Consider the following 15751-nt stretch of genomic DNA (forward strand, 5'->3'; position numbering starts at 1 on the left):
TAAAAATAATGAATATTATTTTTTAAGTGCAATCAGAATGTGGTATAGTATTTCGTAAACTATAAATTTTATCATCTTTGAAAGTCTTTTATTTTTTTTACGTATCTTAATGAATCGTCAACTAAATTATTTATCTACGTGTTAAACTTAAAAGTATACTTTACAAATATATATAAAACAACCAACAGTTAGTTAAGCTCTGATAAAAAAGATGTCTTCTAATCTCTACTTGTTTCATTGATTCAAAAAAATAAAACTAAGCAAAACATTTTTAGAATACTTGAAACTAAATCATTTAAACTTTGAGTAGTTGACTGACTTTTGTCATACTTTATGGACTTAAATAAACTCAATATAATTTAATATGTCAAATTTAAAGGTTTCAAAAGTGGAATTTTTTGTTTTGGAGTGTAAATCACTTTACTTTAATATAAAATCTTTAAAGAGAACACTTAAACTCAAGTTTAATATTGAAATAAGTTTTAATTCAGAATACTCGGAAAAATTCACACAACTTTGATTAACATTATACTGTTTAAAAAGTATTTAAGTCAAACTTAGCGGTTCAACTTTATTTTTTAAATGAAAGCAAAAAATTAGGAGTTTTTTAAAGAAAATAATAAAATCATAAACTTTTTTTAAGCTTACAAAATCTGGGATTGTTTCTTCTTAATTCATAAGTAAAAAGTATACAGCTAACTTTTTTTTTAAACAATGTTTTTTATACTCATACGTATTTTCTATAAAACTTCTTATTTCTTTCATTCTATTACAATTTAACTTTTTATAAGATTTCCACTCAAGTAGATATTTACTTTATTCTTTGTTGTACTTATTGTTCAAAATTGTATAAGAAATTTAAGCTTTTTTCCGAAAACTCAACTGGTTGGATAAAAAATTACTTAGCACAAAACTTGTGATTGAATGTATTTGTTACATAAAAACAAATTATTCAGCAACAAACTATTTTCCAATAAATTAGAAACATTTTCATAAAGCACAAATAAAAAACAATAAACAAAACAAAATTGCCTAGAAATCAGAAAATAAACGTATGCAAAAAACTTTTTAACTAGTTTAAGTGAATTAAATAGAAAATTTCAGGCTTTTATTCAATATATATTTAGAGTAAAAGTACCAAAAGACAACTGTTACTTTAATATCTTGCTTTATTTTTTATTTACCAATGTTAAAAATTTTATATTTTATTAATTTACAAAATATAAGAAACTTTGAATAAATATTTCATAATTACGAGACTTATCAAAAAAAATTGGAATTTTTCTAAATCAAAATTGTTATTTTTTCAGTTGTTTGTGACTAGTTTAGAAAAAAATTCAAATTTATCTTGATCTTCGTAATGGACGCTGCTGACCTTTAAAAAAGTTTTTTATTTAGTTTTTTAATTTGTATAACAACTTAAAACTTTTTGGTGGCAAGTCTTACAAATAAAATTGAAACTTTATTTCTTAATTTATTTTCATTAAACTATATAAATTATTATTCACTAAAGAAATAAAACGTTAACAAAATAAGTCAAGTTTGTACATTAATAGATATCAAACTCATTTTTTCATTACTAAACAATAAAAAAGTTTAATAGAGAAACTATATTTAAAACTAGAAAGAAAATTGGGAATTGTAGTAAATAAAAATGTTTTGAACTTTAAGTTTTTATTTATATTTTAAACTTAGATTATTACAAAAGTGCAAAAGATTTGTTTACTTTAATCAAGTATACTTTTGACAACTTTAATTACTCTAACTAAATTTACTTTCATTTTGATATTTTATCAATACTTTTAGTTTTAAATTCACACATTGTGTTAACAAAAACAAAAGTATAATAAACATTTTCTTCTAATAATTACTTTTTAATACATTTCAATCTTTATTTTAAACTTCAACTTTTTTTAACTAAATAGACTTGGAACGCTTTAAATAACAGAGTTTTGAAACTAACAATATAAAATACAGCAATTAAATGCAGCTATAAACTGAAAAAGAAAACTCACCATGAGGACGAAACATTTGCCTGGGTCTCATGTGTCGGTGCCTCATCATGCCATGCATGTGCGGGGGAGCAAGTGGAGGACCGTTCATACCGGGATGCCTGTTCGGCATGAAATGGGGTCGCAGCATGTACCGCTGCTGCTGATACTGACGGTGTGGGATATGAGGGCCTCTCATGGTGTTTGGACGAGGTAGTTGTTGGTGTCGAGGCGGCATGTTGTCAGCAACGACCGGGATATTACCGTTGGTTGGTTCCAGCAAAGGAGCTTTGTTGGAAGCTTCTATGCAGTTTGTTACTGGTTAGTTAAGAGTGCTTAAAATAAAAAGGTCTCTTTTTGTTTTTGTTTGAGTTTTTATCTATAGACCAACTGAAATATAATGTGAGGTAAAGAAGTTATTCTTAACTAGTAAAACTTATAAGAAAAATATTAAAAAAAACAGAAAACTTAAATTACCTTTATTCCTGTTTTCAGGTGGAGTGTTATTGTTAGAAGAAACCTGTAAAATATTTGTGTTTATAGATATGTCGAAAATTTGATTTTTTCTATTTTTAATAAAAATTTAACAATGCTTGTAATTACTTATTCTAATAATTTTTTTTTATTAAAACTTAAACATTTTGTTTCTTTAATTCATATATGAATGGTTTGAAGTAAACTATTTTTAGTCAAATCACTATACTTCAAAATTTTATCAGGGTTACTATATTATGATAAACAAAAATTTTTATTTTGAAAGCTTTGTATTTAAAATAAACTAACAAACAATGCACAAACATTTTAATACTTTACTATACGAAAATCAAAGCTAAAAAGATAAGTGTTTCTTAAAAGTTTTAATTTAAACTATCTAATGCTTATTCAGTCATTTCAAGTGCATCAAGTTATACTTTTATAAATTAACTTAAATGAAATTAAAAATTAATAATCTTATATAGTTTAGCAACTGCTCTATAAAACAAAAAGCGTTTAGTTACATTGCTGTCCTTGTTTAGATAGGGAATAACTTTGGGTTCGACAAAATCAATTTTTTCAGGTTCTGGCTCAGCAGGACTATCAGGGATCATTTGTGGTGTTAGATATATTGCCATGAGTGTCGATGACTCTCTACGCATCTGAATATCTTTCTCCACACTGCATGCAAAAACATGATTATTCAAGTAAAATATAATTAAGTATATCTAACTTGTTTCTTAAATTTTTATGAAACCTTTACACTGTATAAATAAATATTTTATCGAGAACTAATTTTTCTACAATCGCTTCCACATTTTTTATCACATTTAGAGTTTAAAATAAAATAAAACATTCTGACTCTATAAGTTGAATTTAATCTGTTTTGTACTGCTTTTTATGTAAGATGGTAACACAGCCAATTTAAGCAGTGTCTCTTAAAAATATAACCTGTTTAAATAATTTTATACTCTCATTAATTAACAATAACAACTTGTTTGTTTAATATTAAATAAAAATCCATTTACAACAATTAATACTAGATTAATATAAACTAACTAATATAAGTTATTCCTATAAAATCATTCATAAAATAATAATGTTGAAACAAAGGAATATTTGTGCACACTATTTTTAAACATTTAGATAAATTTTGTATTTTACCAAATCACTGTACCAAAAAAAATCAAACATATAGTACACTCTTTCTGTAAATTTATTAAATCAAGATTACTACAAAAATAATAAAAATGTAAATTTAAAAAATCAAAAAGCATAAACTTAATTTTGAGAAAAGATAACTCAAATAAGACATAGGTATAAACTAGCAGGAGATTTACAAAAAAATCAAACTAGATTTTAGACTGTTTTTTTTTTAAGTTTAAAACTAGCTGATTTGGTAGCATCCCTATAAAAACCTAAAAACTATCATTTGTTATATTTTAAATTGCAAATAATGCTATTTTTTTGTAACTTAAAAGTACCGTATACAAATTTTGAAAAGTTTTATGAGACAAATTATATTTATAGTCGTTCAACTGTTAGTAGTTATACATTATTAATAGCTAAAGTTACAAATTGTATTTTAAATTTATTTTACCTTAATTGTCCCCAATTTTCCATAGCTTTACCGAACTCATCGTTTACAATAATTCTTCCTGGCCTAACCCATTCATTTCCATCTACATCTCCTTGTCTCAATCTTTCTCTCTGTCTTTCCTTTTCCAAAGCTTCTTTGAAGTTTTCATTGTTGACATTAACTGTGAGTAATATATTTATACTAATTACTTTAACATTACTCATAATAAAAAATCATTAACCACAACGATGTTTAAATATAAATTAGTAACTTAAACAAACATAATTATACTTACAAACAATAAATTTTACAAAAACAAGAAATTAAAAAATCAAAATATGCTATGAGAAACCATGCCAAAAACAAGTATCATGTATATATCCTTGATATACGCGTACAAATGTATAAAACAGTTTCTATTAGCAACGTGAAATGACGTAGAAAGAGTGAGAAAATGTTCTGCTCTGAGAGAAGTTTTGAGAGAAATGAGAGAGAATTACTACACTGTAACTTAATTCCGTACACTTTTACACAATTAGTAGGTAAAAGAATTTTACATATATTCCACTATATACATATCTTCAATGAAAGTTTTGATTAGTCAACGTGCTTAACTAAAACATATTATTTGTTTTAGTCGTTTGCTTCGTCATGTACGAATTAACATATCATACTTATAAAATCATTAACTAATCATAAACAATTAGAGAATTAGTAGCAAAATTATCATTGTCTAGGTAATTTTCTTTTTAGAAAACTACATTAAATCGCTTTAAATATACATTTAGTTATAATTAAAATAATTTATGATTTAGTATAAAAATTACGATGTTAGACATCGAATATTTTTAAGTACAGTCAAGTTTTAACACGCATTGTTGATATAAATTTTTAATTTGTTAATCATTTCAACTTATAAAGTTAAAATATCAGTAAATACTAATATTTTTAGTGTAGTTAATTACTTAAATTACACTTACTTAATTACTAGAAGTTATTTTGTTGCACTCAAAGAATAGTTTCGAGGTTTTTAAAATACAGACGGAATATATATTTGTAAAGAAGTTCGTTTTACAGTCTTCGATCTAGCTTTCAGTGTATAATTAATAAATCAGATAATTACAAATTATCTTTAAACTTACTCTGTTGTTGGACGCTCGAGAGACCTATAAGTGAATTTTAAAATATGTACTTTTTTCACTCATCGAATATTTTTTACACCAATTTAAACTTTCAACTTAAACTGTATTTCATGTAGGTTGTTCTAAATGACAGCTATTTAAAGCTTAATGTTTGTTAAACCAATATTATTGCAGTGTTCACTATATGCAAAAAGTTAACTTTCTTCGTTGTCAATTTTTTATTAGTTGTACTTATACAAATATACATTTAACTTTATACATTTATTGAACCTAAGTTCAACTAGTATGCATTATTATCCTACTAGATTTCTTAAGTTTAGACATCCTTCTTTTTTTTAATATTAATTCACCTTGAAGGTTTATTTATAAAGAGAGGTTTAAAACCTTTAATTGTAGAAGCCATTTTATGACGTAATAAAGTGCATGTTTAACACTTACCAGTTAATGAAAAAGTATTTCCACAAAAAGATAAAGCAGCGAATATAAATATTTAGAGATTGAAACTTTCTTATGGGCTAATTATGATTTGAAACTTCTATTTCTTTGTTGAATAAAATGTTCAAAAATTAAATTGCATTCTTAGTCATTAATTAATCTTTTAAGCATAACAAAAATTAAAGTATGCTTTGAATGTTTTATCAAGTACCTGAAACTAAACAATTTTATTAATTTATTTAGGTAAAATATTGCTTTGTTAACAAACTTCTTGGACTCGAACCTAACTATTAAAAAATATAATAATTGTAGCGTTCTTTTTTTAACATCATAATGTAACTAGAATTTGATACTTAAAATTATTTGGATTTCACTTACATAATGCTTAATAAATTCACCTAGAACTTTTAAAAATTAATTTAACTTACTTCTTTTTGAACTTATCTCAATTAAAACGTTTTTAAATTTTAATACGATAAATAAAACAAAACTTTAGCAAACAATTTTCTACATTTATTATGCAGACAAAAGTTAAAGATACTAAACTTGAATAAATGTTTTTATAAAATTATGATTCAGTTAAAATACTCTAAAGTAATGATTAGAATTTATCAAAAAGAGGTAAATAATACTTTTGTACTTAAACTTGCAAAAAAATAGTGAATTATTAGACAAAAGCACATAGAGGTAATTTTCAGAGCAGTATATATGAAAAATAAGATTTTCAAAAACGGCAGTTCAGCATTAAATTCAAAGCTTTTAAAAAATATTAAGAATAAAGCTCAAAACAGTTTATATTTTAAAGAGATATAAACTAATGACAAAATTATAAGTAAAATTTTGAATAATGTATTCAAGTTAAACTAGTAATTTACAGTAAGTAAACAAGTAAGGAATATTCAACTTTCAACTATTAAAATTACTATTAACATAGTATTTCCAGCGCAATACTTATAATTTAAATTAATTATAACTAAGGCCATAAGGCAATTCAAAAATTCCTCTCATATTAAATCCCAGATGCTGATTTCAGTAGCAATTTCATTTATATCTTTGCAATAGTATTTAAGTATAAAGATTCCAGATTTTTTACAGTTAATTTTAAGGTTGTTTCATTCTAAAATCTTCAATAAATTTATTATTAACCAAAATCATTTCTCCTTTAAGTTTTAAGATATGGGACTATAAACTCTACCAATTTTTATTTTTTAGTTGGAAAACATTTAAACATCAATTCAAACTAACTATTTCACACTATTTAAGATTATAATCCCAGATTCATATCCCAATTTTTTCAACTTTATTTGTGTTTTTTTATTTAATTGTGTACATTTAAGGAATAGTTCTTTAAATCTTGAGAATTAACACAAATATATTTTTACTTAAATCGCATCTTAGGTAAAAATATATTTACTAACTACACAAACTTTATTCCTAAAAGTTAAAAGGATTTGATCGCAGACAGAAAAGTCAATACACAAATTTAAATTTTAAAACAACGTGGACACTATTTATGACCTTAGAAAATTAAACTTGATAAAATGTAAGCTAAATATTTTAGTATCTAGCATTACGATTATTTATAACTTATTATATATGTACATCCACATAAAAGTTATCGATAAAAGTATAATTCTAGTATTATTAAAATATCATGAAAAAATTTGCATTCAAAATTAATCTTAACGTTGATTAGCTTTTAAACTTACAATTTTGTTGAATAATGAAAAAAATTGGAAAAAATAGTTTGAATGCACCTTAAGAAGATATCTACAATTTTACTAACATTATTAAAAACCTTAAATTAAACGAAGGTTCAAAAAAACCATAAATATCTAGTTCATAAAATAGTACTATGGATAACAATACAACAAAGAAAGAGAAAATATATTAGACGAGATTTTTGTTTTTGGCATAGTTTTACTCTGAGGTACACACCTCTTTCTCCGGGCATGACCTCAAAATATCTTATTTCTTCCAGGTCAATGCCACTGTTATCAGCCCAACGTAGAACTTTTTTCAGTTTGCCATTTTTGCCATAGGTGGGCATTTTGACTTTTTCTTTCTCGGTTTCATCATTTGCCGATACAGCATCATTGATATTTTCGTCTAAATCAAAGTTATTTTCGTAAATGACACTAACTTATTTTGTATTTAATGTTTACAAAACAGTTAAATAAATTCTAAATTTAACAATAAACACTTTAAAATCATTTTAAACACCTACTAACAACTATTAAAAAAATATGGTTGTATTAGATAATTATTGATTATTAATAGCATTTTCGCCTAAACAAAAGTTATTTTCATAAATGACACAAGCTTATTTTGTATTTAATATTTACAAAGCAGTTTAATAAATTATAAATTTAACAATAAACACTTTAAAAGTATTTTAAACACCTACTAATAATTATATAATTTTGTATGGTTGTAATAGATAATTATTGATTATTAATAGCATTCGATTGTTAGAGAGAGTTTATATAAAATATTACCAGTCGAAGTAGCAATAATTTTTTGTTTATCAGGCTTCGATGAAGGTTGCTTGATGCTCACTGGCTTCTTAGCTGGTCGTTTCGGCTTTGGCATAGCAGCCTTTTGTCCTCTAATGATATCATCAAGAAAGCTTGAATCAGATAAACCACTTTTTTCTTAATAAAAAATAAAAGAACTGAATAACGCAAATTATTTATACAACAACATATCTTTGTTTGAGTTAAGTTCTTGAACATATTAAAAAGTATAATATTGAACATACTATTTTTTTTCGGTGGTGGAGGTCTTGAATTAGAAGCTTTCTTACTTTCACTGTTAGCTGGTGTTTCAATTAAGCATCTTTTAGGAGCTGCATTGACTTTTTTAATATTCTCTGATACAGGTTCCTTAGTACTTAATCCTGAAATTATGTATTAAACAAAGATAAAATACAGAAGTTTTTCATTATTATCAACTATTTTTAACTCACCATTATTTGGTTTCAAGAGCTTTTTTGCTGCTTTATTTTCTTTTCTTCTTATATCTTTAGAGTCTGAAGTATACTATGCATTATTTTTGAGTATTTTTTTTATTAAATGAAAACAAATCAACTCACCACAATTATTTTTTAAAACTTTCACCGTATGATTAGCATATCTCTTGACTTCTTCACACTCTATAATTTATATATGTTAAAAATATAAAACAAGAATACTTATTTCTTAAACCAAAAAACGATGTTATTTTTCAAATTAAAGTTTTATATTTATTTAATCAATAGTTTACAATAACTATAGAGTATTTCTAAATGACAAGTAAGCTAAAAAATTTGAAGTTGAAAGTTTTTACTTGTTAGTGAGTACGAAGATTATAACTTTCATGTCTTTTTCCATAGTTAAATTTAATTAAATGATAGTATTGGACTTTAAAGATTTACTTTAGTTCTTAGTTCAACTAAATTTTATTAATCAAATACATTTCTTATACAAAAAATTTTTATTTTTATAATACATTATTTAGTCCTACAAAACCACCTTTTTCCGGGCAATTTGAAGTTGATTCTATATTTCTATACCTTTTTAATGATTTAACAACTTCATTTAAGCCTTGACTGTTTACATTAACTGGAACCATAGTTAAGATCTAAAAATATTGACTATTTTAGATAAGCTTCAAAAGTTAATTTTACTGCGATTCATTAATAGCATTTTATAAGATTAATGTTATCTTAGTATTTTTCTACACCTTATTTACAGGTGTTGAAAAGGTTTCCATTCTTTAAAGCAATAAGCCCAGCCTAAGTTCATCATAAAATTAAAAAACTATAAATTATTTTTAATAGCTAAGGATTGAAAAACTTACTAGTAAGGGCTTAAAGGGGTATGGGCTTTTTTACAAAAACTAACATTGGCTCTTATATAAATGCTTAAGGTGAAAATCAAAGTCAGTATTGAAGAATTCAAAAATTTTACTTAAGTTATGAAATATAGTCATTTTAAGTAAAAAAAATTCTTTAAAAACGTATAGACCATTTTTAAAATTTTAGTTTTTAAAATAAAAAAATGATACTATTTAAAACAGTTCCCATATAAGAAAAGCAACATTCTTTAAAGAAGGTTTGTAGTAAATGTAATTTAGGTTACTCCAACAATTTAAAACTTTTTGAAAATTTCTTGTTTAATTTGAAACTTTTTTATAAAACCTAGGCTAGTTTTTGTTGTATTTACTGAATTTACGTTGTTTTATAGTATTACAAATAGATTTTTCTTGTTGAGTTAAATCAACCCAAACATTTAAGATAATTGATTATTATGTAGAATTAAGGGCATAGGGGGGGTAAACATCCTTTTTTGGTTTTTTGATCCTTTTTTGGTTAATTCTGTCAGAAGGAATTTCAAAATAATTATTTAAAAAAAAATTTATAATAAAAAAACAAAAAAAAATTTTTTTTTGTTTATTTTTTATATAATTTTTTTATTGTTAATTTTTTTTTTAAATTCCTTCTGACAAAATTTTCTAAATACTGCAAGGAACATTTCCTGAAAATTTGAGGTAGTTATCTCAAAAAACGTAGGAGGAGATAGATTTTGAGTGATTTCTAGTTATTTGCTGTTTTAGTTTGCGCCTCCCATAAGGATCCTATTGTTGCCTCCGACTTTGACGGGCTATATCTCAAAAATTATTTTGAATTTTTCAAATCTGTAAAAAGCATCTTGTAGCTTAGTAAAAACTATATAAAATAAGATCAAAAACCAAAAAAGGATGTTTACCCCCCCCCCCCCCCCCCCCATGCCCTTAACATTGAGTTAAAAAAGTAAAATTGTTGCCAGTTAATGATAAAAAATTTGTGTTGGTTTTTATACTAATTTTAGTCTTACTAACGCCTATAATATATAAGGACATTAATGCCTGAATTTAGTAAAAAGTTCTCAGATTTTTTTATTTAAAATTTAGTTTTTAGTTAAAAGCTGTTTAGCTTTTAAGTTTTAAAACACTTCTATAAGATAAAATAGTAGTGCTGGAAAACAGAAACTTTAAAAGTACAAATACTTGTTTACTTATCTTTTTCAAACATAACTAAATTTAAGTAGCACACTTTTTTTAATTACATACATTTATGAAGCTATTTATAACTATAACTGAAATAATTACCTTCATTATAATTGTAGCACACTGGTGCATTAGTGGGTTTATAGCGCAATTTAGCCATTGTGAAAAAATATTTAATAATCCGTTGTTAATTAATGCTTCTAATACATTATTTTCTTGTGTTCTTTTTAGAGTTTCTAGGTACAGCAATTTATCACTGTATAAAATAGCTCCATCCATAGATCTAAGTTAATAATTTAATTATAATTTAAACATTTATTAACATTAGTAGCATATTATAAAAATTTTACATATAAATTACTTGGAAGTGTAGATGAAATAATTTTAAAAAATTAAAACATTTTTTAAATACAGTTTACAAAATAAGTATCTATTATTAGTCTATAATGAACTAGTTTAACAAACTGTTTATAAAAATTAGTATTTTTGATTTAATATTAAAACTATTATAACCTGATATAATTATGTGCAGATTCAAATTGTACACTTCCATTGGTATTTATAACACCATCTTGACATAATTTTTGAAATTCTTGTATATTTTTCATTTCTATTTTACAAATGAATGGTTATAAAGCTGCCAAATTACATATACACATCTTTATAGTTACACACATAATTCATTAAGGTAAAGTTAGAACTAAATTAAATATAACAAATAATTACAACTTTAGTTACAAAAGATTCAAAATATAATATTTGAGATTTAAAATGTACTTGGCAAAATCATAATTGAATATTGGTTCTAGCCTTTTTTTTTCAAATCATAGATATTACTTAAAATCTAAAATTAAGTGTAAGCATTTTGTGTTGTCTATATTAAACCAAATTATAAGCAGTACCCAGAGAGACTATAAAACATAAACGTGAAAAAAATACATATTTTAGAATAACTTTAAAAGCCTTACAATTCAATAAAATATTTAAGTTTTTTAAAACCCAAATATTTAAATCATTTCAGGAATTAAGTAACAGCTTTTCAATGTGCTTATGGAATTTGACTTATAAAAAAAAAAACTTAGTAAAATATTTTCTTTGAAAATGGTAAATAAAATAGACTTGAGGTATATTTTTACTATTTTTTGTTAACTAACATTTATTAAAAACGTAGTAAATAATAATTGAAATTTACCTTAAATTTATACTATATTTATATCTGAAAGCATGTACAATGATAATCTCTTTTCCTCTTCATTTCTTAGTTTCAAATTAAAATTATATAATAAATTATTATGTTTAACAGTTTAACAACATGTATAAAATTTAGTTCAGAAGTTGCTACACAAGTCTAAAACTATTGCTTAGGTAAGTCAGAAAGATTTTCCTTGTTAATGAGTTATCTGACAATTTATTAGATACGAATTTTTAAATATATAACTAATTTAGGGCCTTTTAAACAGATCACTAAAATACTTTACCATTAAAACACAAATTGAACAGTATCCATACAATAGACAATTATCAGAGTGAAAATGAGTGTAACTCTGAATAATTGAGAGTTATTACATTCTAAAAACTGAAAAGATTAACTTGAACTTACAAAGATTTTAAATAATTATGAAAAGTACACATACAAATTTTCATTACTATATGTGCAGTAATGTTGGAAATAGGTAGATATTTAGCTAAAACAATATTTTTGTAAGATTTTATTATGAAATTATAACTACTTGTATCTACTTGAAACTTTATTCCTGCTGTGAAATAAGTCATTAACATTACATATATGAACTATATAGTTGTAAGTACAGTAACTTGTTTAGAATAGTTTTTTTTTTCAGAACTCTACTTGCATCAGAAATAAATATTCACACAGTTGTAATTTTATGTGTCTAACATTGGCCAGAATTTTATTTGAGACTTATATATTTAATAAATGGACCTTTAAACCAAATTCATTTTCTAAACTATTCTATTTTATACAGTTATATATTTTAAATTAGTAAAAAACACTCCAGTTCTTTTTAATATCTTTTATAAATGAACTTGAATTACATATAACATGTTAAGGTGTTAAATCCTTGACTTCTAATTAAGCAAAGGCTGTAAAAAAAAACTAAAGCATTATTTTTTAAGGAAATATTTCAATAGACTGACAACAATATGCTGCCCATAAAATATGAAAAGCTGTACAGAATAATTTAATTAATATATTTTAACTTAATAATTTTTTGTAAAAATTAACTTAACTCACTACAGAGATTGAAGTATTTTAAGAGATAATAAAAAATTAGAATATTTTTTTACAAAAACTTTCAAATCATTAGATCTAAAAAAAATAAACAAATCACTTACCATATAGAACCATAGTAAAAACTCTAGCTAATAATATTAAATCTGTAATTAAAATACTTAGGTCAATTTTTAAAACTAACAGTAATAACTAGATACCTATTTTTTGTCAAAATATTAACTATATGTTGGTTTAATTATACAGTTTTTTAGCTTATAAAATTTTATTTCATTTATGGTCTTACCATTAAAGGGTCTATAAATGTGTACAAAACTTTTAAAGAGATATTAACTTGTTCTTTTTGTGTATGTGTTGACATTTAAATTCTGAGTACAATTTTGATTTACTTAGTTACCTCGTTTACAAATACCTATTATGTAATTTTTATAAACTTGCTTTATTGAAAAACTTATATAATAAATAGATGGAAATATCAGCTTAAAAAAGGTTATTTTAATCATTCAACTATCATTTTTACAATTATCTTTTATTTCATTAACTCTTGAAAAATTTATTTAGTCATATTAAAACATATTGCAGCATGCTTATAGCAGGAACATGTCGAGTATGCACAAAAAGAGGCTTTGCACAGAGGGTCACTTTTACACAAAGGGTCATTTTTAAATGAGAGTAAATAAATTTAAAAATTAAAGTAAGCTTCCAAAAAAATAAACTTATAGTTAATATCAGTGATAGTAAGAAAAACAACAAGTAAGAAAAATAACAAAAAAAGTATTTAGAAAAAATAAAAACTAAACAAATAAAAAAGAAAAAAAAATCCAACCAGGGTAAGGGGTACAGTGATAAAAAATAATTAATAAAAAACCTAATAAAAATTATAAATCAAAAAAAAAAACAAGAAATTAAAGAAAAGTTATAAAAAATTAAATTTATAAAAACAAAAAAGAGAAAAAAATTACCGACTTAGGGTAAAAAGATGTTAATAAAAAAATTAAAGTAAAAATAAAAATGTATATCCTGTGCAAAAGTGTCTTTGTGCAAAATTAACCCTTAGTGCAAAAGTTTCTTGTGTAAAAGTGACCTCTTGTGCAAAATTGAAGCCGTGCAAAAGTGTCTTTGTGCAAAAATTTCCTATTGTGCAAAAGTGACCCTTTGTGTAAAAGTGTCCCTTTGTGCATATTAGACTCCTACCCACTTTCAGCATATAGGTTTCGTGCACAAATTTATCTTAATTTAGCCTGATTTTGACAATTTAGCTTGTTTTTTTTTAAGGAAAAACCCCCTAAATAGTCATTTTGAGTATTGGGGGTCTTAATTTTTACAATTGTTGTCTCCAACTCCAACTGGCTATATCTTAAAAACTATTGTGAGTTTTGAAAATCTACAAAAAGCAACTTGTAGCTTAGTTAAATTCAACAAAATTAGACTAAATTGTGAAAAAAGTGATTGAACCCTTCCCCCTATGCGCTTAACAATACAAATTCAGAAATAAGTTTTAAAATAAGTGTTATATCTAGTCTATTACTAGTATAAATATTTTATATATATTAATGTTCAATTTAAGCAAGCATTAAGTAAAAACATTAAAACCAGAAAATTTATCATAAAATGACATGTATTGTAGTGCTTTATTAACATTAAAAATAAAAGGCTTACACAAGTATTAAACCAATTAAAAATGTCATAGTATTTTGACTAATACTTAAAATTGACACATAATTATAAATCTTTAACTCTAAATCTAAACAAATACAGTGATTGTTGATGTCATATTTGGATTAAAAAGTTAGCACTTAATTTAAAAAAAAACCTTAAATATTCTGTTCTTGTAGAAAGAATGAATTGTACCTAAAATTTTTACTCCTATAAGAATTAGTACTTATGTCTTAAAGCTAAGTTTTAGTCTTGTGAATATCTCTAATGACTTTAAATTAAGGCCATAGGGGGGTCCAACATTTTTTTTACAAAAATTAACTTTGGCTTTTATATGAAAGCTTTAAATACAAACTACAAGCCTGTTTTTATAGAATTTAAAAATATCATACGACTTTTAAGATATTTTATTTTTTGTAAAAAGTTTCCAATACAAATGTATGGACCGCAAATTTTTTGGGGTCAATTTTCTTGGAAATTTAAAAATTTACTAAAAATCTATCTTCTCCTTTATGTTTCAAGCAATCTAGTTCAAATTTTCAGGTAATGTTACTTATATTAAAAGGAAAATACATTACTTTAGAATTTTAATAATGTAAAAAAATAAAAATTCTTTCACAAAAATTTAAAAAAAAAGTGCTTTTGTTTTTTAAATAATTTTTAACAATTTTTTTTTTAATTCCAAAGTAATGTTTTTTTGTTATTGTATAAAGATTAGACTGTAAAAGTTTGAAGAAGATTGATTGAAAAATGTAGGAGGAGATAGATTTTAAATAAAATAGTCTTTTTTTGCTGTTTTAGTTTTCCTTTTCCAGAGGGAACCTATTATGCGGCCCAACTTTGACTAGTCATATCTCAAAAAATAATTTGAATTTTTTTTAAATGATAAAAAGCATCTTCAACCTTTGATAAATCTATTTAAAATAAGATCAACTTGTAAAAAACATGTCTTACCCCCCCCCCTATAGCCTTATCAAACAGTAAAATATATGAACAAACTGCAAAGAGTTTTAATCTAAACCACCTCATTGAAAATTTCCACTCTTTGAAGTAAAAAAGCTTGTCTAAGAATGCAAAAAAAATGCCTGAATTACCTTGAGCTAAGCTGAGTTTAAATTAAAAAACTAACAGCACAGGGGGTAAAGCAACTGATATTTTATCAAAACTCTAAATATTTAGATGAAGCAGTAAAAAA

At 24.2% G+C, this 15751-nt stretch overlaps 1 protein-coding gene across 2 annotated transcripts; it reads right to left on the minus strand.

Moving 5' to 3' along the window:
- Positions 1 to 747: 747 nt before the first annotated feature.
- Positions 748 to 13048, minus strand: LOC145828753 (uncharacterized). Of its 2 annotated transcripts, XM_082936507.1 has the most exons (14): positions 13005 to 13042; positions 11163 to 11259; positions 10752 to 10932; positions 9134 to 9242; positions 8716 to 8775; positions 8590 to 8652; positions 8383 to 8520; positions 8120 to 8275; positions 7560 to 7730; positions 4066 to 4225; positions 2990 to 3146; positions 2469 to 2511; positions 2016 to 2294; positions 748 to 1375 (listed from the first exon to the last, which is right to left on the minus strand). In XM_082936507.1, the coding sequence occupies exons 1-14, from the start codon at positions 13015 to 13017 to the stop codon at positions 1344 to 1346; spliced, it is 1659 nt and encodes a 552-aa protein (XP_082792633.1). In that variant the 5' UTR covers positions 13018 to 13042; the 3' UTR covers positions 748 to 1343. The 2 variants fall into 2 exon arrangements, with proteins under 2 accessions (XP_082792633.1, XP_082792640.1); XM_082936514.1 differs by lacking the exons at positions 10752 to 10932; positions 11163 to 11259 and having other exon boundaries at positions 750 to 1375; positions 13005 to 13048.
- Positions 13049 to 15751: the final 2703 nt, after the last annotated feature.

This window comes from Thalia democratica, chromosome 1 (assembly GCF_965202585.1).
Source record: "Thalia democratica chromosome 1, ktThaDemo2.hap1.1, whole genome shotgun sequence".
NCBI lineage: Eukaryota > Metazoa > Chordata > Thaliacea > Salpida > Salpidae > Thalia > Thalia democratica.